Source organism: Astatotilapia calliptera, chromosome 7 (assembly GCF_900246225.1).
Source record: "Astatotilapia calliptera chromosome 7, fAstCal1.2, whole genome shotgun sequence".
NCBI classification, from domain to species: Eukaryota; Metazoa; Chordata; class Actinopteri; order Cichliformes; family Cichlidae; genus Astatotilapia; species Astatotilapia calliptera.
This window is the reverse complement of record NC_039308.1, coordinates 54,442,590-54,467,914: the sequence shown is the minus strand read 5'-3', so window position 1 is coordinate 54,467,914 and position 25,325 is coordinate 54,442,590. Positions and strand designations below refer to the sequence as shown.

General features: G+C 42.3%; 1 protein-coding gene across 1 annotated transcript; it reads left to right on the top strand.

Moving 5' to 3' along the window:
• Nucleotides 1-618: 618 nt before the first annotated feature.
• On the top strand, nt 619-24,411 carry smad6b (SMAD family member 6b). The gene is made up of 4 exons (XM_026175822.1): nt 619-2,200; nt 5,090-5,146; nt 7,038-7,115; nt 23,695-24,411. The coding sequence occupies exons 1-4, from the start codon at nt 1,411-1,413 to the stop codon at nt 24,234-24,236; spliced, it is 1,467 nt and encodes a 488-aa protein (XP_026031607.1). The 5' UTR covers nt 619-1,410; the 3' UTR covers nt 24,237-24,411.
• Nucleotides 24,412-25,325: the final 914 nt, after the last annotated feature.

The window sequence follows — 25,325 nt, the reverse complement described above, 5'->3', positions numbered from 1 at the left end:
CCTAATGAGGTCAATGGGTCAAAGATTAGATCTAATGCAAAATCGTCCTATCTGTCATCCTATGTAAATGCAATTGCAGGCTTTCCATGTTCTTGTAGTTTTATTATTTACTCATGTCTGTTTAGGTGAGGACAGACTGAAAGATGAGTGTCAGCATCATTATTTTTGTCTTATTTCTTTTATGCTATGTTGATGCTTTGTCTTCACTCTTCATAATCTCATAAACTTTATTAGATTATTGTCTAAAAATTTCTAGTTAAATTCCATGTTTGTGGCTCAATAAAAAAAAATGAAGTAGAAAACAAAATAAACAATGAAAATAATCAGACTTTTCAGCGGAGAAATAAAAAGCACATATTGGTGCATATGAGTTTCTCAATTGTTTGTTTTTGCTTTCTGTAAAAACTTTACATACTAAGTGCAGTGGGTGTGAATAAGTTTTTGTAACTTTAACTTAAAAAGAGAGATGGGTGTTTCGCCTTTAAGAGTTAAGAAACTTGAAACCTTGTTTGCGCAACAATCAGTGCAGCTCAGCCGCCAAAGTGTCTAGACTAGCACATGATGGTAGTCAGCCAATGGCTCCACCGCTCTCCTCGGGGGCCCCGTGTATGTGTGTGTGTGAGTGTGTGTGTGAGGAAGAGAGAGGAGGGGGGCAGAAAGAAAAAGAGCGAGAAACGGAGAAAGAACGGGATCTGGGCTGCAGTTTGGTTTAGATCTGAGCAGAGAAGCAGGAGCTCTACTCAGCCCCGGATCGATCGGCTTCGTAAAGCTCATTTCAGCACGCATGGACGTTTTGTTTGGATTTTAAAAAGAGAAGAAGTGCACTGACATCTCGAGAAGAGGGCAAGGATCCTGACTTTGCGCTGCATTTTCTTTGGATTAAAACGCATCGAAGTACCTCATGCTCTACGTGCCGGTGTAGAAAGTAGAACTGGGGTCGCTAAAAGTCGGGAACTGTTTGAGGCAGCGAGTTGTCGTCTTGCTTTGGAGGCTGTTGGCTTTGGATTATATTATAGAGTATATCACTATATGTTTTCATGTGTTCAGATTATTTTTTTATTTGCTTGTAAGAAAAAAAAAGGCTGTAAACAGTCCATTCCACAGCGATCCAGGAGAATAAGTCACAGTTTCATAGCTTGTTTATTTACAGTATAATCGGCTGAATTCATGCCTTTTGATCGGAATGCTGCAGTGCATTTGTTGCTCGGTTTTGCTGTTGTAGATGCAACAAAATCTCCTTAATTCTAATGTTGCGGTTTTGCCACCAATGCTCGTCACTTGGCTGTGCATGCACTGCACGGCATTTCACCGTCATTAATGTTTTGCAACGACCGGAGAAGTGTCTTTAATATTAGGATATCCGTACAAGAGTAATAATAAAAAAATCCTTATAGATTTTCAAGTTGTCGTATGTTCAGGACGAAACGCTCAGGTCTTGTGCGGCGACTGTGGAGAAGCCGTTTGATCCCAGATAAAGAAGGAGAAGATGGAATTGGCAAATCTGGTGAGGGCTGTAGGGACGATCTGTTCAGCTACAACCCAGAGAAAATTCCCAAAACGGAGTTCAGACCGATGACCCCTAGCGGGTCTCTTGTCTTGGACATAGGGGGTGTGTGCCCCGTGGAGAGCAGCGACTTGAGGGTCACATCGGACCAGGATGGGGGTGCCGCGTGTGCCCAGGAGCAGGGCAGCCCCCGCTCGCTACAGGACAGCGAATGCAGGACGGTGACGTGCTGCTTATTTAAAGACCAGGACCACTCCGAGCTTAGGGGTGCAGAGACGGCTCAGGGCACCAGGGGTCCGGGGTCGTGTCACTTCGGGCTGAGGAACCTTGGACCAGGAGAGAGCGACTCTCCGGAGGCGCAGGAGGTGATGCCACGCACGGTATTAGAGCAAGAACTGAAATCAGCCACATACGCTCTTTTAAAACGGCTCAAGGAAAAAGCGCTGGATACCTTACTAGAAGCGGTGGAGTCCAGAGGAGGGATGCCGAGCGACTGTGTTATGGTTTCACGGACAGAGCTGAGATTCGGCGGCCATGTGGCATCCCCTCAGCTGCTTGTGTGTAAACTGTACCGCTGGTCTGACCTCCAGCACTCTGCCCAGCTCAAACCGCTCTGTGAGTGTAGGAGCTTTGGGGCCCCGGACAGTCCAACAGTATGCTGCAACCCCTATCACTACAGTCGACTCTGTGGGCCAGGTAAAAGAGTCTGCCACACAAACTGCATGCATGTTGTACCACAGAGGCCTGCAATAGCTTAAATGACAACAAAGCACTAAGCATTTGGGCATCTGCACTTGTTTTGCATGAAAACGTTCCTCAAAGTTGTCTCTGTATTTTCACTTTGACACACCTTTACTGCACAATATTGCGTCTTTTCTTTAATTGCAACAATTTCATTTAACTTTCAAACATTTTCCATTTGATTTAAAGGCAGATCGTGTTAGAGTTACAAGCAGAAACCAGCATTATTTAGGGGTGGGCATCAAAGGGCCTTGGAAATTTTTCTGTCACACTGCCTTATTTGTCCTGTTGTTTGGCTTGGTTTCATACCCTGTGATAGAGAAAGGTTGGCCATTTGATTAAACAGTTAATGATTACCAAAGCCATCTTTACTGCAAGGTGAGCAATAATAATAAGTGCGAGCAAAGGGACATGCACGAAGATTTGACAAAGCATAAATGTGGGGCAGATTACTTAGATGATACCTTGGGTAATTTTATTATATTTGTGCAGAGCGTGTGTTGAAAACACGCCAGGATCTGCACAAATTTTTCAGCGGTTTATTGTGCCTGTCAGTTTTGACCCAGAATGTCAAATTTGAACAGCTCTGTTGTTGCAGAGCTCACTTCAGTGGCCTGTGACATCAAGTTTCCAATAAAGGGGAGTTTGTTTGTTTGTTCCACTGTCCATGTATACAGTACTGTGTGTACTGTGTAGTGTGTCTGAGCAAGTCGGTGCCTTCAGAGTGACTGCCAGTACCTCTGTTTTGACTTTTTGTGTATGACATGTATGTGGCTGTTTAGAGTTACTCAGAGGTACAGCCTCGCTGCTGTATGTCACTTTAAGTGGCGTGTGCTGGAGATTAAGCTTTATTTCCACAATCAATCAGTTATCTATGGCAGAACCTCCCTGACCTCTATTAAACGCATTAGATTTTGGCAGTGGACGGGGTCTACGATTTGAAAAACCTTAAACGCAGGGCCACTCGACCCCGCTGACCCAGTGACAACGCCTGGTATCATGTGTAAAGATGCAAGCGTTAGTATTTCTGTCCCTTCACTGGCACAGGAGGAGGATTTTCCATAACATCCATGTTTACTAGAGCCAGCTGGCTGTGACAAGCACTTCAAAGTCACAAGTTTAACAATATCAGAATTCATATTGAGCAAATGGGGGAAACTGATGTGGATTTTGGCTCTGGTTTCCTAACACGCTGTCCAAATCAATCAGAACCAATATATGTAACCTCAAGTTTGCTGACAAACCTTACTGTTTATTGGTTTGAAAAAGATCAGTTTGATAGACAAGAGTGTGATATTTGTTCCGCCTGTGCTGTGGGATTTTTCTTCTTTCTTATTTTTTTGCCCCCACTGAAACTACCAAGATGAATTATAAGAACAGGGAAAGAGGCACGTACCCCAAATTGGGACTAAGGCTTGTAGTAGACATAGCTCACATGCGCTCATGCGTGGCCCAATAGAGCTGGTATTTCTTTCACACTATTCACAAGGGGTGGGGGGGGGGGGGCTTTGAATCAAGACCTTAATCACCGGGTTTTGACAGTGTTTGTAGACGGGAATGTAAAAAACAGGGTTTTTACAGGAATGAAACTCAGTAAAACAAACAGGTTTTAGTGTAAAAGAAGTCAGCCCTTTTGTAAAAACTAAGCTAAAAACATAACTGTAGCTCAGCCTACTTAAGATTTATCTAAAACTATAATACTGTTCAAAGTTTTACACACGGGATTTTAAGGAATAAAACTTTATAAAATGTGAAGCAGTGAGCTGAGATTGAAGTGGACAAAAAACTTTTCCCTTTTATTTCGCCAGGCATTATACTTTTCGAATGAGATCAGTTTCAAGTTGCGCTTTAAAAGCCCTTTTGTCCTGAGGAGGTCCCCTCATGCTATTTAGGTGAAGGAGTGGTGATAATATACAGTTTGCATACTACTGGCGCCAGACTGACTAGCTGTGTATCTGAGTGACTGAGTTCAGATCCTGGCAATTACTGCCGCCACTCTTAAAGGACCCACTGCTATTATGCTTTTCTCCTTCCCATTTTCCCTGTAGGCGAGGTCACTGTGTGCTCGCAAAGTTTTCTTTCCTTTGTGCTTTCCTTCTTCTTGTGCAAGTTACTTTCTTCGTTTCACCTTTTTATTGGAAAAAGAAAAAGTCAAGGCGTTGAACAGAATTAAGTTAAAAAGAGATTTACTCGTATTTATTAAAACACTAACTAAAAGTTAGGGTTAGTCTGTGGTCATATTAAAGACTGCTCAGCTTTAATAATATCTCCTCAAGTAACAGAGACAAATGAAGGGAGTGTTTCGCATTGGTTTATTAGCTTTTTAACTAGCGTTTGAAGAAAATGAATTTATTTTGTAGCGCAGACACAGAGCTGTAAGAGTCAAGGTGCAATCTGCCGTTTCCTCTGAAATGTTGTGTGTTGAAGCTTCTCTTGTGGCTTGACTTGAGCTGTGTATGTGAGCTATGTTTCTTGCTTTTACTGAAAACAAAAAGCGCAGCATGACTTCACACAGAATATAACGTCTGGATAGATCTTTGATACTAGAACATTATCTAAATACTAGATCATTATATGTGTATGCCTGTGTAAAGTATAGTCTACGCAAAACCTTACAGTTACCGGCCTCTAAACATTTTCACCAGCGTCAGAGGTTTTCACCCCCTAAAACATCTTTCTTACATCAAATTAGTGCTTAAAATACAAATGCTGTGTCGCAAATGTTAGATCTTCTGAAACCTAGCTCCACAAATCCATATTTTCTCACGACTGACTTAACCTTATGTTTTACCTTCCTTTTTTTTCCCTTTATAAGGTTATTGACATTACTGTTTTGTGTTACAGAGTCACCCCCACCTCCTTATTCAAGGCTTTCCCCTAATGAAGAACACAAGCCACTGGGTGAGTGACAAACACAGTTGAACTCTGTTGCGCCTCAGTTCCTCATCTTCATCTGAATCCTGCTATTAGCACTTGCACTTTCTCTGTTTGGGAGTGCTGAAGAATCGTTATGACTGATGTCTAATGATTTTTGTATTAATAAAAATAATACGAATTAAAGACCATCGGAGCCTGTAAATTGGAAATAGCACGGTCAGTCGCTGTTTTAACAGGAAGAAGCACAAATAGAGTAATGCGGAGAATTGTAATGGCTGTAACAGGGCACCATGACTGGCAATTTACATGGTAGCTTTGAGATGAGACCTGTGCCAGCTTGTGGCATAATGTCAGCATATCAGCTAGAGCCAGGCAGATAGAGGTGTGGCCGGCCCATATAATTCAACCCTGCTCAGTGTGTATTTGCATGGGTTGTTTTGTTTTGTTTTTTTTATTGATGATCAAGAATTGCTTCAAATTCCTTTGAATGAGTTGATTGAATTGAATGATATAATCGCATTGGCCTTATTTATTACGGTCATGTCAAAATGATTCAACCCATCTCTAATATTGCTGTTTTTGAATTACTTAACAAATCTTTAACGTCACTGAATTGGTTCAAAATGCAGTTAATCTTTTGGTAATTCAATTTTAACGCGCTCATAGTGTTTCATTAGCAGACACAAATATATCTATGTAGGTGCTTTAGCTCTCTTCCCTGCGAAGAGAAAGAATAAATTATTTCATTTTATTAAAGCAAGCAGTGGTTTAACAGAAGACTAACCTGGGGCTGTACGATGTTCGGTGTATGAAGGGCAACACATAGAAAATACAACATGGAGATGAGTCCCTCACTCAGTGCAGTGGACTTCCAAGGAATTAAAGCTTGAGTGTTTTTTAAGTGTCTTTAAGTTTAAATCTGATTTGCAGTTTTAAATTTCATTTATAATACTGCATTCAGTGTCATAAGACCCTACGCCACGGCCTAACACAGAAATAACTATGTGTCATGGTGATGCAGGCCCCGTAGTAGTAATGCGCCATGTAAACACAGTGTATTGATTAGCACATGGTTAATAACTGTTACACAAAGTGTACTAGGCTGTAATTGTATCCAGCTCACAATACTAATGCAACAGCTAGTACTCTTCCAGTGTTTACATGTGCTGTTTCGCCATTTTCACAGCTCGGACAAACTGTGTATAAACTTGATCAGTTTTAATGTCTTCTCTCTTACCTTCATTTCAGTTAAAGTAATTGTTGTTAAATATTTATTATCTCTGAGTGGCAGAACAGTGCAGACATACCAGCACACGAGTACAAATGCAAACAATGACATCGCCCACTGTGTCTTAGACTCCACGCTGGCCTATAAATCAAGCTTTGTGCGGGATTTAAAGAAAGCGGTGGCAGCATGAAAAACAAATATTAGTGAGCTGGAAGCATTTGCACATGAGATGCAGGATAAAATTCATAAAGAGAGTTGTCAGGAGATTGTGAGACTACCTTTAATGCTTATTGGAGGGCACAAAGGCCAAAGGATAATGTTACTAATCACTGACTTTGGGGTCTGACTAATTTCGGTCCTGAGCTTTTTACTGTTAATCTCAGCGCTCTCCTCAAAATCAGTCAAATATGCTGTAATACAGAGAAACTGACTGTCTACAAATGCAGGGTTTCTGCTGTTGTATTAGCTTATTAGCTAATTATGAACAAGATTTAAAAAGAAAGACTTCTCAGAATTCTTTTTTGTATTACTAAATGAATGTTTGAGCAATGCTGTTTGCAGCTGTACTGTATGTACTACTCAGAGACTACACCACTGAGTGTCTCTGGCTGATGATAAGTAAGAATATGGATTACTTGCCTGCGTTGTTAGTAGATCAGGGGTTGATTTCTGCCTTATTCCCCACAGATCTGTCAGACTCCACATTGTCTTACACTGAAACCGAGGCAGCCAGCTCACCAAACATCACACCAGGGGAATTTTCAGGTACGTGTTTTTGTTTTACCTACAGTGGACAAATGAGCAGTTTTGACATGTTTTTTTTTTTTTTTACCAGTTTCCCAAATTGATTAGTAGAGTTAAAATGCATGAAGTGCCAGTGTGTAAATACTGGTGTGATGTTAAATACGGTTGCTGATTATGGGTGGTCAGAAGTTGTCTGGATGTTTGTGCATACATGGATTTAGGTTGTGATTTCAGCTATATTTCCTTCCTGACTTACTTCTTAATATATGTGTGAACTGCTGTTTGAAGTAGTGGCACATCAGCTCTCACTAGCACTTATTACTCTGATTGATTCTAACACTTTCTGTTAGATGAAGTGATCCGTGTGGTAAAGATCAATTATAAATAGATTAGGCACTTTGCTTTCTTCCCCGAACTATATTTGAAATTGGTAGTTTGAGTAATAAAGATCATCATTTAGTTGTAAACAAGAGCGTCTTTCATGCTGATGCGTTTGCCTGTGGTTGCCCATGTTTTTTGCACAGTTGTCTGCATCTGAATATATGAAGCTAAATGCATACACTTGCATTGGTAAACTGTAATATTTCCACTGTAATAAATCAGGGGAGCTTTGAGTGTGGCATCATCCTGTTTTTATGGCTTTGAAATGGTTAAATTGAGTCTAGCTGGAAAAAATGTGTCTGGAGTGTACTTTAACGACAATTCAGTGCTGTTCTCTGCACAAAATTGAGTGTGTGAGGGGGAGGTTTCATTTTGATGGTGTATTTTATTCTTTCTCATTAAGGACCATTTCAAACAGTCCAAGCTTTAAAGATAAAGGTTTCATTGTGAGCAGTGCAGCGGTTCAGTGGGGCGTGTGCATTGGCTTCAGAGCTGGCCTCCCCTCCTCTGTTTTTCTTTCAGAAATATTTGAGTGGGATCAAACTGTAATAAGATCCAAGCTTGCTCAGAAACACACACAAGCACACGTAGTTGTCCACATGCATGTGCACAGACACACATACAACCCTATCCAACCTCCAGCCTGGCTGTAAATGGGCTGCAGGGAGGGGTGGGTTCACGGAAATGGAGTTGCTCCTGTGAATGGGGCCACACCAAAGGAGGCGAGCAGAAACTGCCCTGTCCTCTGATGTGAAATGAAACTCTCCTTTCTCATGGCCCACAGTGAGCATGCCTCCCCCTTTCGTACTAGGGTTCTAGCCAGCATGCGCAGTGTCATGTGGACAGGGAGTCAGACCTCTGATTTTGGGGGCTTGCAGGGAATTGCATTTCCTGTTAAGGGGTCTGCCATGGCTCAGAGGCCAGGACACTGAGAAGTTGACATGGCTACCTGGCACTGAAGCATTCAGTCAGCGAAGGCCCCCTCCTCCCCAGCGCACAGGCTGTCACCACCTCAGCATGGCCTGGCGACACTCCCTGAGTCAACAAATGAGGGGCTTGTCAGAGCGCGCACCACAATTCCTCAGAGACTCTGGTGAGGGAGGATCTAGACATGCTAGGCTTTGGTTTCTTCCAACTGTTTTTGCAGGCCAGGCCAGATCATTCTGCAATGACTGTGATAAACTTTGCAAAATGAACTCAGGAAAGAGAATGACCAGGGCCCAGCAGAGAGTTTTTCTATACTAAGAGGTTTCAGATACAAAAGCATTTCCATGTAGAATAAACATCAGCATCTTGTCAACGATATAGAAACTCCATCGTGAATAAGCTCTATTTCATCGTAACACCACAAGCTTGAAGGCCTCCATATAAAGCCTGCATACAGTAGGTCTGATTTAACATAAAACCTGCAATGCATGTTGTCATGTTATCCTCTGTGTAACATGCTGCTGACCTGGAGATGACTTTCCTTGTGAATCCCCCGCCAGCTTAGGTAGAGAGAGTGTCTGTGTGTAACCAGAGTTGTGTGGGATCCAGACTCCACCCCTCATGCAGGAACAAGTAAACCTCTTAAAAGCAAGTCTGGGGGGCACTGGCTGGGTGGGGTGCAGTCAAATAGTCGACTAGAGTTTGCAGCCCTGGGCTACAGAAATACCCGCCGAGCATTCTTTTGCGTCACACAATGGCACAGAAACAGATCGGAACTGGTTGGTGTGGTAGATAAGCTTGTTCTGCCACTTTACAGAATATATTCAGATCAATTTGAATAGGTATACTCCTTCTACTTCAGATTATTTAGTGTTTGTAAATATTCCATTAAACCAGTACGATCTATATCGTAAAGTTCCTGTTGCAGAGTTACAGTTACAGTTCAGATACATTCACCTGATCCCTTTGGTTAGTTTGTGCAGTTGTGCACTATGCTAAAATGTTTTTCAAAAGCTTCTCCATGTGCACAATGTTGTATTCAAGGTCAGTTTTATTTATATAGCACCAAATCACAGCAACAGTTGCCTCAAGGCACTTGATATTGTAAGGTAAAGACACTACAATGATACAGAAACAGGGAAAAGCCCAACAATCGTACGAACCCCCATATGAGCAAGCACTTTGGCGACAGCGGGAAGGAAAAACTCCCTTTCATCGGGAAGAAACCACCAGCAGAACTAGGCTCAGGAAGGGGCAGCCATCTGCAACGATCGGTTGGGAGTGTGGGGAGGAAGAATGTGTGTAATATTCATACCTCCTGATCCTATATGTGCACAGACATTTGTACTGTTTGCAGGATTTATTTAAAAGTGGCGGTGATGTCAGTTCACATCATGACTGGGTCCAGCTTTTTAGTAGATAATGTAGCTTAATGCTTTGTGAGTGTGTAGTGCTGCCTCTCACATTCTGCCTGCACATGCTTCCTCACTGCCTGGGCCTCGTTGTGTGGACATCGGTACACAGCCCTTTGATGCAGATCTCATTGCTTCCTGTATGACTGTCTGAGGGGGGGTTTCTACGCATCGACTTTATTATGTCAGTCACATTGTCTCTGACATTGGGGGCTCTTTATGCTTGTCACTGCTTCATTATATTGCTGTTCTGAGCAGCCATAAATGTGAGATATTTTTGCACTGGTACTTATTTCAGTCGCCAAGGATACATTTTTTTTTATTTTGGCTGTTGGCTTTTTTTCTGAGTAATTGTGACTACATGTAGTTATAACAGCATCTGTACTATTTATGTACAAGGAGTGATGCAGAACTTTCCTTTGTTTGAGCCTGTTTTAAGACAATGGCTCCAGTCTGCCTATATTCATCAGCCACTGGAGGGGTGTCCTCAATTAAGCCACCGGGATTTATCCATGTAAGACAATTTATAAAGGGTCATGCTGCTCTGAGCCGACATCACTGGTGTGACTGGTTGGACTCTCTCAGATTATAGTGGTTAAGTGACCAGAAGACATGTGTAGTGAGAAGGGTCCTTTTTAAAAAATGATTTTTCTCTTTTCTTCCCTTTTGAGTGAAGGGAAGTAGGAGGAGGGAAGCAATGACTGAAAGTTGCTGCTGAAGGAAAGAGGGCATAAGCAAGTAGTCACGGTTCCCACACAATAATCATAGATTGCTCCTCTGTGTCTGCCAGCCTGTCTCTGGTGGAAAGACCAGTGCTGTCTAGATGTCTTGTCTGCAGACAATCGCTGTCTCAGGTCCACTCTGCTATTTCTTTCTGGCGGAACGAAGCAGTTGGTAGATAGATATCTTTTGTCTCACTGATATGAGGCAACAGATATCTATTTTGCATTCACATGTATAAGCTAAGCGCATTAAATTGTTCTTATCGGAGCTGGTTTCACGAGAAGGCGAGCGCTAAACATCAAACCAGTCACTCTGTCTGCGTCAGACAGTGGAAATGCGTGGAATAATTAGACAGTCTAATCAAGGCATGTGATGCATCTCTTGATTAGAGCAGATTAGACTGGACACATTCCTGTTGATCTGACTTCGAAGGCATGTGATTCCCCTTGTGCTAGGATCTAATTAAACAGAAATTAAATAAATTAAAAGGCATGTCTACTGTACCAGCCCGCTCTTATCAGAGGGTGTCGGAAACTGCCATTTTGTCAAAGCCGCTGGCATCCTTTGGTGTCTGTCTTGTGACACTCTGGGCTTATGGCAATATTTAGACAAGTTTATTACTCCAATCTCATCATCGTATAAAATTCGCCAACTATGCAAAAAACCTAACCAAGTAGATTTGGTGCGTAAAGCGAGCCGGCGAGTGAAAGGAAAAAATAAAAACAAAGGGCAAACAAAGTAAAAAGAGGTAATTAACAGGACACAAACCATTTTGTCCCCACTGTTAACTTTGAATTGGCTTTTTTTTCTCTCTCTAGCCTAATTGTAACCCCTAGTGCCATCATATAGGCTTATTGTTTTTGAATATAAATAACTGTCATCTTGCATCTCTATCATTTGCACACGCTGTATATAAGACATCTGGCCTTCTCGGTGTAGCAGCAGGACCCTGACAGAGGTATGGTCTGGCATATGGTCTGCTGCATCAGCATGTTAGCGATGTCCCCCTCCCTCATCGAGGCATGAGCCCCTTCCTCCATCCTAAAGACCCCAGACTGATACAGCTCCGGCTCATCTCCCCTTGCAGCCTGGCTCATGGCCTCAGGTTTCCACCGCAGCCCAGAGCCTTCCCAGCGCCTGGCCGCCCACACTCCCTCAGGAGCCCAAATGCTCCAGGATACGGGATGTGGAAATAATGTGACTCGAGTGCTTCCACCCTGCCTCCCGAAATCAGGTTTTGCGGATTGTTTATTTGAGGGGAAGGAGGCCTCATACAAACATCCTGTTTTAAAAAGCTGCCTGGGTTTTGTAGCACTGCAGGGCGGTGAATTGCCCCTTTGACAGTGGGGAGAGACTGAGGAATGTTGAAGAGAAGGCCAGCATCTCAGGGGACATGAGGGGGCTCTCCTCACCCGTTTGTCTTGTCCAGTTTGCAGAGTCCCATTTTAGGCTTGGGGGAGGTGGAGCAGGGTTATAGCTATACATCCTGAAGGGTCTGGTGCTCTATTCTCTGTGCAGCGGTGTAGGGCCTGTACCCACAGTCCTCGTCTCAAGTATCCGTTCCTGTCCTGGGAAGCTGGCTTCCGTTTCCCCTTACGTAACACTCATACACACAGAAAAAAAGAGCCATTGATAAGAGCGATAAGGCCATTTTTCATTTTCCCTTTCTCAGCATTGTTAGACCGTGGTGTGTCAGAAATTTGCTTTCAACTTTTTCTGGCTTGAGTCATGACAGCGAGGATTCTCAGTAGAGTCCAACAGACGTTTTTGCATTTCCAGAGGGGTCATTGTGCATATGATATTATTGTTTCTCTTATGTGCAAAAGAAACTGTTTTGGCAATTGTATACTAATGTTTCTACCTTTTCGTTTACAGCTTTTTGACCTTTTTGACCTTATTTGAGGCATTTAAAGGAAGACTTCAGTTTATAGGGAATAAATCTTCCATGTGTAGGCTTACTGTGTTCTGCAGAAGAAATAGGAGTTTGAAGTAGGGCTACCACGATTTGTCGACTAGTCACGATTACGTCGACTATCAAAATCGTCGACGACTGATTTAATAGTCGACGTGTCGTTTGAAGCTTTGTAAGATCGCAAAAGACGCAGGAATAATAGCAGGATTTAAGAGTGTAATAACGGACTGAAACAGAAGATGGCAGCACAGCATGTACAAGGATGCCAGCTGCCGTTAAACCCCGAAGAAGAAGAAGCAGCTGTGTCCCAGAATTCATAGCGCGGCCCAGCTTAGTTTCCAACAATGGCGGTAGCTAGTTAGTTTTAATATTACTCTTATTATTCTTTCTGGGTCACAAAATAAACGTTTAACATATTTTCAGGCGAGAATGTAGCTGTGTAAACCTCAAATATCTGCTCAGTTTATCAGGACACCACATATTTTCAAAAGCGCTCCGACGTTTTCGGAGACGTCTGTTACCCACTAGCTCGATAGCTAGCCGGGGGCTAGGTCACTAGCGCCGTGAGAACACCGGACTCCCGGCAAATTGTTTTCAAACCCACCGCCATCTTTCGCTACTCAGGTTAAATATATATGAGTCACTTAGATAAATTAAAAATGTTATTGTTTGGCTTTTTTTTTAGTATTTTATTTGTTCCTGAGTAAATCGGTTTGGCTGAGATTAAAGTTATAGTTTTTACACAGCTGAATAAACGTCAAGCAGACAGCTGATTATCAGAAGTGTGAGATGCTGGAGAATATACTCCGGTGTCCTGTTATATTTTAGATAGCAAGGAGTTTATTAAACTTTACCGAAACAATCTGCAAATTTCATTAAAATTGAATAAACTATCATCTTGTCTTTATTTTTAGTTAGCACAGACCTTAAACACTTAAAGCTGTAAGCTAATGATAGTTATATAAGAGCAGATGCTGCTGGTGCAATAAGCTGTAGTTTTACGTCCAGTGGATGATGATCTGATTAGTCGACTAATCGCATAAATAATCGGTGACTAGTCGACTATCAAAATAATCGTTTGTGGCAGCCCTAGTTTGAAGTAAGCACCTTTTTATTTTCTTCAGTTATCGCAGCAATTCAGAAATTAGTTTACTCTTTGTTGAGCTTTTGTTCAAATACTCATTTGTTTTGAGAGCTGATTTTCAGTTAGTATTACCCAGAGGTGGGACCAAGTCATTGTTTTGCAAGTCTCAAGTAAGTCTCAAGTCTTTATCCTCAAGTCAAGTCTAAAGTAATGTCAGGCAAGTCAGAGTCGAGTCTCAAGTCACTGGTGTAAAAGTCCGAGTCAAGTCACAAGTCTGAAATTTTGAATTTCAAGTCCTTTCAAGTCTTTTAAAAAAAAACGAAAAAATAATGTTGCAGTTATGCTAAATGTAAATATTAGACCATGTAATTTTTAAATCTGTGTTTTTCTCAACACATGATAAAATAGTGAACTTAGAAAATATACACAAATTGTGAAATTGCACCTCTTTAAAATGCAGCTCAATTAAACCTAGCTCCAAGAATAATTTTCACCGACAGTTCTGAGATAAGCTGCATGTTATTCTTGGATGTGGTTGTAGGACCGGCTTTAAAATCGCATGACAAAAATATCATACATAAATAAATGATTTTTTTTTTTAAATATCATTTTTTAAAAAAAACTGCATCACCAACGTAGCCTGGAAAACATTTGCTAGTTAGATGAAGTCAGCTATCTCATCATAGCATATTTATATGCATATTTATAATTATACGGTTCTTGGAGTGAGTGCATACACTCATGAAGTTTAGTAACTTCAGGTCACTGCAACAAGCCCAGGTACAGTTTACCGACGGATGGGTGCAGGACCTTGAAATGCACCGTGTAGAAAGTAAAGACCATCGTACGTATCATAAGTTTACCAGTCTCACAAATCGTCGTCATAAATACACATTCGTTAACAGTTTATTAATAGGACCTTTGAGCTCAATGGTAATTAATTAGCAGTGGAAATAATTTCTGGTAGCATCACAGAAATGTAGCAGTGACAATAATATTGGATGCTTTAATCGTACTGGACAATTAGTGATACAAAACAACTGTTTTATCCTGTGAATAAAAGTATATGTTTTTGTCAATGTACCATAATAACAGAAGCGAAACGCAATATTGTGTCAGGACAATTCACTATTTATGCACAATAAACAAAGAAGCGACAATTTCTGTTCAGACTTGCTTGTAACCTATATCACCAATTATGTTAAGAAAAATGACGCATTAACTACAACAGCAGACTGACCTTCATGTAAATGCTTGGAGCAGACTAACCTGTGAGCTGGAGTGTTCTGGGACGTTATATTTGGTCTTTGAATGGCTGCAATCCAGGCCACCCGTCGCGTCTTTGTTACTTCGGAAACATGGCTCGAACAATTTCTCTTCAACGACGTAATCCGATAACAACCGATCTCTTTACCCGTCGGCTTCCCGTGGCTGTCATGCGACCGGCTATTGCAGTTAATAATACAACGGCTTCTTGACATTTTTGTGTTTCTTTTTATCGCTGTGTGACTGATTTTAATTGAAAGTCTGCGTGCGCTAGTACCGCTTGCCACGAGTTCCCAGAATCCTTTGCGGTTCTACCCGTGAATGTGTCATACTGTGTATGGTTGTGTGTGTGTGACAAATAAAATTTGAATTTGAATGACGTCACATTTTCAATCTCTATATAATATGCATGTTAAATTTTATATTTGGGGTAAAATATTAAGTCTTTTCAAGTAAACCGGTTCAAGTCCAATTCAAGTCCCAGGTCATTGGTGTAAAAGTCCAAGTCAAGTCACAAGTCTTAGAACATTTTTTCAAGTCAAGTCTAAAGTCATAAAATTAATGACTCGAGTCTGACTCGAGTCCAAGTCATGTGACTCGAGTCCACACCTCTGGTATTACCAACACAGGCCCTAGATGCGGTGAGGTAATGTGACCTCTACGTGCAAAGTGAAAGCCCTGCTAATCTAAAGCAGTCCTTGGAGAGGCCTGAAACCCCTTACATGTCAACAGAAACTAGCCTGCTGAGCTTAGTATTTAACTGTCTCGGTTTGGCAAGCCAGTATGGTGCCATTGCTGCTGGGTGTTTGATTAACTTAACTAAAGGACTCCCAGATAAATCTATATCCTCGTACCTGACCGAGCCTCTAGGCTCACAGTGCTGTACTTGTCATTTGATTTACAGAGTGGACTGTGTTTCTTTTTAGGCCTTACCACACAGAAAGTACAGTCAGTAGAAATAACAGGAGGTTTGCTCGGTGTGCTATAATTTTCTTTTTTGCCCCATATTCTACCTTAGCAAATAAAGTGAGTGAGCTAATCTTGACATGTGCACAGGGAGGCCTGCCGTTGCCATCCTCACTCCCTTCACACTGCAGCGCAGCACCACTCTCCACCAATAGGGCCATTCATTCAGCTCGGGGCAAAGGGTTAGAGCAACAAATAAAGAGTGTGCAATGCCATTAAAAATGTATGGAATGCCCAACTGTTAGTTTAGCATTTTAGTGTGCCTCCCCTCAAAGCTGAGAGGGGGAACAATACTTCCATTCGAGCTGGGCTCCGTAAATGAGCTAGTCTTGCGTCCACAACTGGCATAGAGTAGCGAAGGAGGTGCCAGTTGTGGATGCTGTTTTTATTTTCTGACCATTTCACCCACAATTATAAATCCAGACACAGGCCAAGGCCGGCTATGATTTAGGCCAGCCTGTGGCCTGATTGCAAGCAAAAATAGATTTAACCCCCCCCAGTCCTCCCCAGAGGAGCATTGACAGTTGTGCCTAAACCTATAGCCGTCAGTATTTTTAAAACTCAGAATAGCCAGCACATTCTTTGAGCTTTGAGAATGCTCTGTGGATTAACTGTAGGGGCCCATGTCAGTTGACATCTCTACACGAGACTCTTGCTGCTGGAGGGAAAAGATAGCTTATTGTGTATTGCTAAACAGTAAACTCCTAGTGCTTCAAGGAACTGGTTAATTTTCTCTCTGCATGTAAACTGAGATAGAGCGCTTGGATTTTTTCTTTTATTTGGCCTCTTTCCTTATCTTGAACATGGTCTACTGGAGTCTACTGGAGCTATATCTTCATTCCATTACCTTGTCTTAACATACGGCCAAGTATGATAGACATAATTTGGAGCCTTTCATCTTGTTCCTGAAAACTGATGCCGTTTTATATCTGACAAGAAAACCTTTATTGTTGAGTACAACTTGACAAAGTAGATTGTATTGTGAGATCAAGTTTTGCAAGTAGTAGTTGTTACAAGTTGTAAACAGGCTTATGTGAAAACTCTCATTTATTATGTTCCCCGGGGAAAACTGTATTTACTTTTGTCGTGTGTTTAACTTATCTTTTATTTGTGTGCATTTCTAAAGCCTTGGCGGTGTGGCTCAGTACGTGCAGTCAGCCTGTCGCATTTCAGGGTACGGTTTAGATTAGAAGTCTGGCTGTAGCTTCCCCCTCTTCCCCTCTCTGTGACTGCCAACACATAATTTACTTAATGAAATCCTGCCATTCCCTTTAGTTTCAAGATTTTTTGCAGATGTTGACAGGGAAGGACTTTGTGAATTATTGGAAATGTTCACTCCTGCATTTTTAATGAATGTCTTGCTTGTTGTGAACGGGCTGACTTATCGGAGATGAGGTCGGGTGGGGGGGGGGGGGGCAGTTGTCTTTGTTTTGGGAGCCGGTGTCTGGATGCCCGCGGTGGAGCAGTGTGGGTTACACCCAAGCAAGTGTTGTGATTGAAACAGAAACTCTGGTGCCACATTATCCTGACAGAACACATTCTCCTCACAGACTCTGATCCACTGGGTCAATCAATAGAAAACCATTGTTTGAACGGCAAGCGTGTCCATCATAGCTGCTCCACCTCCCGGCCCGGTGGAAACCAAATACCTACCTTTCGACTTAAATTAGTCAGACTAACATAACTCGAAATAATAGAGCTCCTTGTTACTGCTCATTTGAAACCAGGCCTTCATCATAGCTTGATTCCATAGCCTAGCTAAAGTCGCTTTTCTCCTTCCGATATGGAATCTCGGTTTTCCCAGAAGAAAGTTTGTGCATGTTTCAAGCCACGCACCCGAAACTTTTTGACTTCACACGTGATGTCACTGCTGAGGATTAACCAAATGAAAGTCACCTTCTCACTGCTCCTCACCCCCCTCACTCCTAACCAGAGTAGCAAGTTAGGAGGCACAACGAGGGGGGGGGGGTTCAGGAATGTGCAGGGTCTTCTCCACTCAGTCGCTCCAGCCTACTTGGCTCGAACCTCCCTCGCACACTAGCAAACAAACACATTCACACTTGTGCACACACAAACAAGACACACACGCAAAAAGATAGGTTGTATGGGGAGGTGAAAGAGCGCAGCCACCCAGCAGGATGTTGGCTGAGCGCTTTGCTTTCGATGCTCACTCGGACTCGGCTGGCCTTTGAGGCTGCCTGTAGATATGACATATTCGCAAATATCCCCCACAGTTTTTACAGAGCTTTTACGAACCCTGAAAGGCTCTTGAAGGCCTCACTTGGATCACCACCATCGCTTGTGCTCTATGTCTCTGACACATTGCAGAGCTTTGGAGGAAACTTGGAGGAAATGAGCAGCACATTTTCTTCCCTTGAAAAAAAAAATGGAGCCTTTTTCTCTCAAACCAGCAGCCTCACTGACGCGCCCAGATGGCTCCTTCGTATTAGCCTCCTTAGCTTCCTACACCCACTGTTGTTTATTGATTTAATTTATGGATTCTGTTAGTTATCTGCTATCAAGGGTGCAGCACTTTTCCTCCCTCGTGGGGTCATCCCAAAACAGAAACAGAGGGAAAGTGAGGAGGAAGCGGATGACAATGTAAAGCATTCCCGTTGTGACCAGAAAGGTTTGGTGATTGGATTCAGTTTCCTGGGCTCCCACAGCATGTGTGTGTGTGTCCCCAGCATATATATCGCTGTGTCTATATCACTTGTTCTCTCTCAGCAGAGAAAGGCCAGACCTCAGGGAGAAAAATCCATAGACATGTAGGAGCAGCTCCAGTTAGCATATCTGTCTGATAAAGCCGACTTTGATGGCAGTGATAGCCCAGACGCCAGCCTAAATGTGGCCTGCTCCGGGGTTATAGTCAGCCTGTGGAAGCTATTGCCCACAGAATTAAAGCCATGAATTTGTTGTTTAGTTACAAAAGAAATCAGACAAATGTGTGGGGTGATGGGGCAGGAAAGCACAATAAGAAAGAATTGTAAATTTTCACACATGCACACACAGTCCTCAGTGCTTGCTTTCCACCACAAGTCTAGAGTCTATCAGTTCACCACTAGAGTCTAATAGCTGGAGGGGAATCTAATCCTTGGAACAGAATGAGAGCTTGCTCCTCTCCTCCCTTCAACTGTGCTGCATAAAAAGTCTGGCAACAGTGTTTTTCTTTTCCTGTTCAGCAAAGTTGCAGAGGAATGAGTGCATCTCTGCTAGCCGCTCCGGATTAGGACAGATAAAGTATAATGGGGGTGGCCCTGGAGCTTGGTGGGGAGATGTTAGCGCGGAGGGGAAGCTGTTGTTTGTCTGCCTGTCCCTGACACTCGGCCTCCCATTCATCTCACTCCAAGGCTGCGGAGCAGTGTTTACCCCAGGGCAGCTCTTTTCTGCTGCTCCCTCTGCCCTTTTTTTTTCTCCCTTCCCTTTTCATGCTGTCTTTAAAAGCATTACTGGATGATCATCAAGGATTGCCATTGAAACTTTCAAGCCCTCATTTTTGTGTACTTAACAGTAATTATCCAGACTCGCCCTGGAGTGCAGGGAACTCGTAGCAAGCAGGGTGATCTGCTCGCCCCCTGTTTTTTTTCCAGATGTAAATCTGTGGAAGAGGCTTGGGCAAATTATGTTTAACACAGGTGTACTTAAGGGCTTTTTCAATGGCATGTTTGTCTTCTGTTATAACATAATAAATATGTCATCCATGTTTGCTGTGTTTGCTTATCACCATCATAGTCACCTGCATTGTTACAACCACAGCGGCAGGTTTGGTTGCCTTTTAGCACATTTTGCTAATACTTTTGTATTTTTTCAGTTTGACTACTTCTCCCATTCTTTTCTCCATCACAAAGAAATAAAAACACATTTTGCTTGGACAACATGTAGCTGACACTTCACTTCTTTTTGCGTTCAAATGAGCATGCGTAACTTTTAGCCTCCTAACTTCAAAAGAACTGATATAAGTCCGTGTTTATTGACAGATCTGATGCCCTGCATTTGACACTCGGAATTTGTCCAATCGGAGAGGCCACAGGGAAACAGAAAAATCAACATTTTCCTCATCGTCTCCATGGAGATCACATCTTGTTATGGAAATCAAACACACTGAATTCTGGCTGTGGGAGTAGCAGTTCTTAGATAGTGCTGTTTACTGTGTGTCACTGTACCTCTAAGTGAAGTATATGTGGATACAGGTGTCCTCAGCTACACTTAATTCCCTAAAATGTGATAGTTGGTTTGCTACATTTCAAATCTGTTTGCCTAAAGGAAAACCAAACACAGCCTGTTCTTATCATATTTCTACAACACCAGACTAGATGCTTTATTCCACATACTGTGTTTCCTGTTGGCCATGGAAACGTTTAGAGATCAAATACCACAGATTTATGGATCTCTACTTTTTTTTTGATGTGAGCCTGGTTATGTAAGACTTTAAAATTGATCAGCTCCATCATATGCTTAGCTCATTGCCTCTGGCTGCAGGAACAGGAAGTGTGGCGTCCATGCTGTTTCGGCATCTATTGACTCTGAGACTGACACTAAGAGGAGAGGCTTTTGAGAATAAAATAACAATAATAACATGAGCTACTATTCTAATGGGTAAACGGAGCTGTTAAAAGGTGGCAGGGTTAAATGGATGCAGAGCACTTGTAATTGCTCCCAGCCATCATGGCTCCACCCAGAGCAGAACCTCATGCAGGCCAACATGGAGCCTGAGAGAGTTGGGTGTCCATGCTGTGGCTAAAGGGGAGGGAGGCACAACCATTCATTTCACCTCCACTGAACTGCCTCTCTGATGTCTGAATTTTTAGGTTTGGTCTGAGTCTTGGTCTGGCATGTATCTACATAATTTTATGACCAGATACTACTAATTAAATCCTCCTTCTTACTCTTATATCAGTTTTGTAGAAAAACATTTGCAGAACATCCAAACATGTAAATCTGAAAATGCCATCTTGACATTGTAGCATGTTTTGAGGAAAATGGAGCTTTGTAAAAATGTCATGACACTCAATAAATCGCACGGGTGTGATAGAACAGGCTAGTAGTGTTTCTGCACAAGAAAAGCACCGTAAAATTTAATCAGGTTATGGCAGACGTGCTCGTTTATCCGTAACAAGCAAATTTAGGACAAAAACATAAGCATGTATGCTGTTTTTTCTCCCCTAGTCCAAACAGGCACGTGTGCAAAAGCACACGTAGACACAACAGAGCAACAGGAAAAAGCACAGCTCTTTCTGTGCTTGCTGTCTTCCGTCAGGCTCAAGCTTAGCATTAAATACATTTTTAACCTTTGTCCTGCTTATTCCTCTTCCTGGTCCTCATAGTCCAACTGACTATCTTTGCACCACGCTATGTGCGAAAACTAGATATCATTGACCAGATTGTTTTTGCTTTGTTCTTTCCATCCAAAGAGAAGGAGACAGTAGCCATTTGGTCTTTCGTGTTTCTGTGCACAGTTTCAAAGTGAGTTTACCTTGATGTCTGGGTTCCATTTGATTTGAGACAATGGACGGCCGTAAACTAGTTGGAGCTGAGTTCTTTGTGTGGCCGAGCGGTGCTGCAGTAAATGTTGAGCTCAGAGTGGAGGAGCTGGAGTGTGGAATTTACTAATGGCACATGCATGTTGGGGCCCCTGAAGAGAGGGGGTCATTTAAGCCATCAGTGTGTGCGCAAACACACAGAGAGCCTGTCTGCAGCTTCCCCCCACCTCCACACTTCCCCACTCACTCGCTCTTTTCTTCCCCCTCCATAACACAGAGAGCCTCGAACCAGCAGGCGTTTTCTCTGTGCAAGTCTGGTCAACGTTTTTGCTAATCTTTGTATAAACTTTACTAGTATGGGTCACTCAGCAGAAAGATTTAGTTGGGTGGGAGGTGAACAAGGCATTTTGTTGCGGTGTGGATCTGTGATGCTCCACCTTAAAGGCGTTTGTTAATGGGGCGGGCGGTCATTAAGCCCTGAGAGCAGAGAGACTGAAAGGAATGGGGCCACAGGCCCAGGCTTTAAATCCTCTGTGCCAATAGACTCTCTGAAGCAAAATAATGGCATCACTCTGTGTGTGAGTTAATGGGAGCTGATAGCATGAAGGCTGGGGGGTCAGCGGGTCACGGGCTTGTGCTAAGTTGTCAGGGAGCTGAATGCCGTCCCTGGGCCCACAGCAGGGGAAGAGCTGGCTGGAGGGGGAGGGGGACCCCCTGCCTGGCCCTCTACCGTCACCCCCACTCTTGTGGAATGTGAGGAAGACGAGGGAAGAGGAGAAAGAGGCTCCTTAAAACCACGGTTATGGTTGACACATTGGTCATTGCTTGCACGTACTGTGACGTCAGGACAGATGTAAAAATGTTCATACATGTGCTTGAGGCGCACTTGGCTCGCTGCAATCTTGTCCTACACTTCAGAAGCACTGCTGCTTTATGAAAATAGAAATGAGTATGTCAACGCTGATCAGAGAGGTTAGCTTTCTGCAGAAAGTCTTATCTTCTCCAGCTGTTGCAGCAGTCTAAAACCACATTGATTATGTTGCATGACAACTATGATGTCACCCTGTCATTGTTTTAACTGCAGCTTGAAGTGCACCAGACTTGATTCAGTCTAGATTTTTTTCCCCGAGTCTCATCTTTTTCAAGCTGTTGCAGCATCTTGTTCTCTGTAATCTGGAAATCTCTAAACTCCTCGACTGATATATCATTGAAATGGAAGTAAAGCACAGTTGGGTGTTCAACCCAGCCACGTCCGCCAGGTTACAAAAATCGCGTGGGCAGGACAAGCCAAAACAGCACCAAAGACCAGCATCTGCGCTGTTGTTTGTGAGGGCGACAACTGCAACCATAAACCAGGTGTTACTCTCTGCCGTCACATAACGGCTGTATATATGTAGTGAGGGACCTGCACACAGATTCATGCCTCAAGCTCAGCCACAGCTCGTGACAAAAATGCTTACAACAAAAATAAAGTTATAATCAGAATGAAACCAAAGTGCATGGCACTAATAACGTCACCTTTGACTCGTTTTAGCTATGACAAAGAGAACAGTAAGTCTCCAGGATGTGAAAAACTGGAACTGTTTGTCTTCCATTCTTTTTCTTTCTCATCCATCGAGCCCTGTCCTCTCCTTGTACCACAGATTTTATGAGTAATATAAATGTAAGACAGCTTTGAGCAGCTTCTGAAAGTAGTCAGCAGTGTGTGTGTGTGTGTGTGTGTGTGAGTGAGTATGTGTGTTTCTCTTCGGTATGGTGAAGATCGAAGTCTACCTTGGGAGCAGTAATTCACTTTGGAGTGCTGAGGTCTGTCACTGAAAAGATTTCACAGACTGCAGCCATGAAAACTGAATTAAGAAGCTGATTTAGTGGACGGAGATGTTTAGTCTTAAGATGCCAGGTTTGCTTCCATTGCTAAAAAGAAATTTTCAAAAGTTATTAAAATGTGCAAAACATTTTTTCTACGTTATAACCGTGTCCTCTATTCCACTCTCTAGATTTTATAGTTTTAAGGCGTTCAGAGGGGAACACTTGAGTGTAATCTGGATTTCATTTAAGTAAACAGAATTTGTTTTGGAAGTTCATGTGTGACCAGCAGCTCTGTAGTGTGGTCAGTGTTTAATCCCTACAGTGCCCTCTTGAGGTAGAGGGTGGAAGTGCAGGTCTTTGGCTGCACTGACCTCGCTACACCCTCCACCCCCAGGATATGTATAGTTGCGGTGGTGTGTGTGTGTTTGTGTGTATGTGTGTGTGACAGAAGTCCAAGCAGCGGTATTTATACAAGGCTTAAATTTCAATACAGTGCCTGCTTCAGTATTTATAGTGTGGCCATCTGCTCTGAACAATAAAAAGGGATAGTTAATCCCTTAAAACTCAACCCATCCTTTTTATTAGCCCTGTTTACATTTGTTTATGTTTTGTGTAATGGACATTTCTCTGTCTCTTCTAGATGCCAGTATGTCACCTGATGCCCCTAAGCAGAGCCACTGGTGTAATGTGGCATACTGGGAGCACCGGACACGTGTGGGTCGCCTCTACACAGTGTATGAGCACTCCGTCAGCATCTTCTATGATCTACCTCAGGGCACCGGCTTCTGCCTGGGCCAGCTCAACCTGGAACATCGCAGCAGCACTGTTCAGCGTACAAGAGGCAAAATTGGCTACGGCATACTCCTCAGCAAAGAGCCTGATGGCGTTTGGGCGTATAACCGCAGCGAGCACCCTATATTTGTCAACTCCCCAACTCTGGATGTGCCCAACAGCAGAACTCTGGTGGTGCGGAAGGTGATGCCAGGCTACTCCATCAAGGTGTTTGACTATGAGCGCTCGTTCCTTCTGAGGCACACGACAGAGGCTGACCTCCTGGATGGACCCTATGACCCTAACAGTGTGCGCATCAGCTTTGCTAAGGGCTGGGGCCCCTGCTACTCAAGACAGTTCATCACCTCCTGCCCCTGCTGGCTGGAGATCCTCCTCAACAACCACAGATAACACAGATGGACCCCACAAACTATCCCAAATATCATCTACCTAGATTTAATATAAAGTTTTATATATTATATGAAATATATATTATACTTGTAAATACGGAGTCATTTTTACAATGTAACTATTTATGTATGGTGCAATGTGTATATGGACAAGTGGAAAAAAACGGAAAATGCACTTTGGCATATATATATATATATATGTGTACATATATATATATATATATATATATATATATATATATATATATATATATATATATATATATATATATATATATATATATATATATATATATATACATATATATATATATATATATATATATATATATATATATATAAAAGAATCTTTCAATACCAACTTGAGAAATTATACAGCAAAATTAGGATCAGCAGCCTGGATTTGGTGTATAGTTTTCATATACTATTAATATCCAGACAAAAAGCTAACACCATTCACACATTGATAATAAAGTATTCGCATAATAATTCTCTGTGCTTGGTCTGTTAGATCTTTATAATCACTAGTTCTCTATAATGTATTTTTTACTGTATCCTAAAGAGGACCTATCCGGGCACACACAGACACACACATATATTTATATATATATATAATACATACATATATAGTTAAACTGGTTGATACGCATATTAAGCATGGCTTATATTTCAAAAAAAGACACCAGCATGTGCACAAGCTTGTTTCAGAGAGAGGAAGCAAGGGGATGGACCAAAGACAAATATAAGGAAAAGTTATTTTTATGAACTGTGAATCAAGCAAAGCTACTCTAGCAGAGTTCAAGACTGAAACTGGAGCTGGGAATGGGAATAATAGGTCCTCTTTAAAAAGCACACTGATACCAATACCACTTGAGATTTCTCAGTCTTATTTTTTTAGAAAATAGAAATCATAATAAAGTAATGGATAATATTATATGTTATACCAAGATGTAGTGTAAGGTTTTGTTTGGCTTTAGCCTTATGGGCCGAAGGCTGAGAAACACATTTCGCAGTCAGTCTGGGAGCACTTAATATAAAAGAAGAAACATCTCTGCTGTGCTCAGCTTTTAGAAGCAGAAAATAAGCTGTC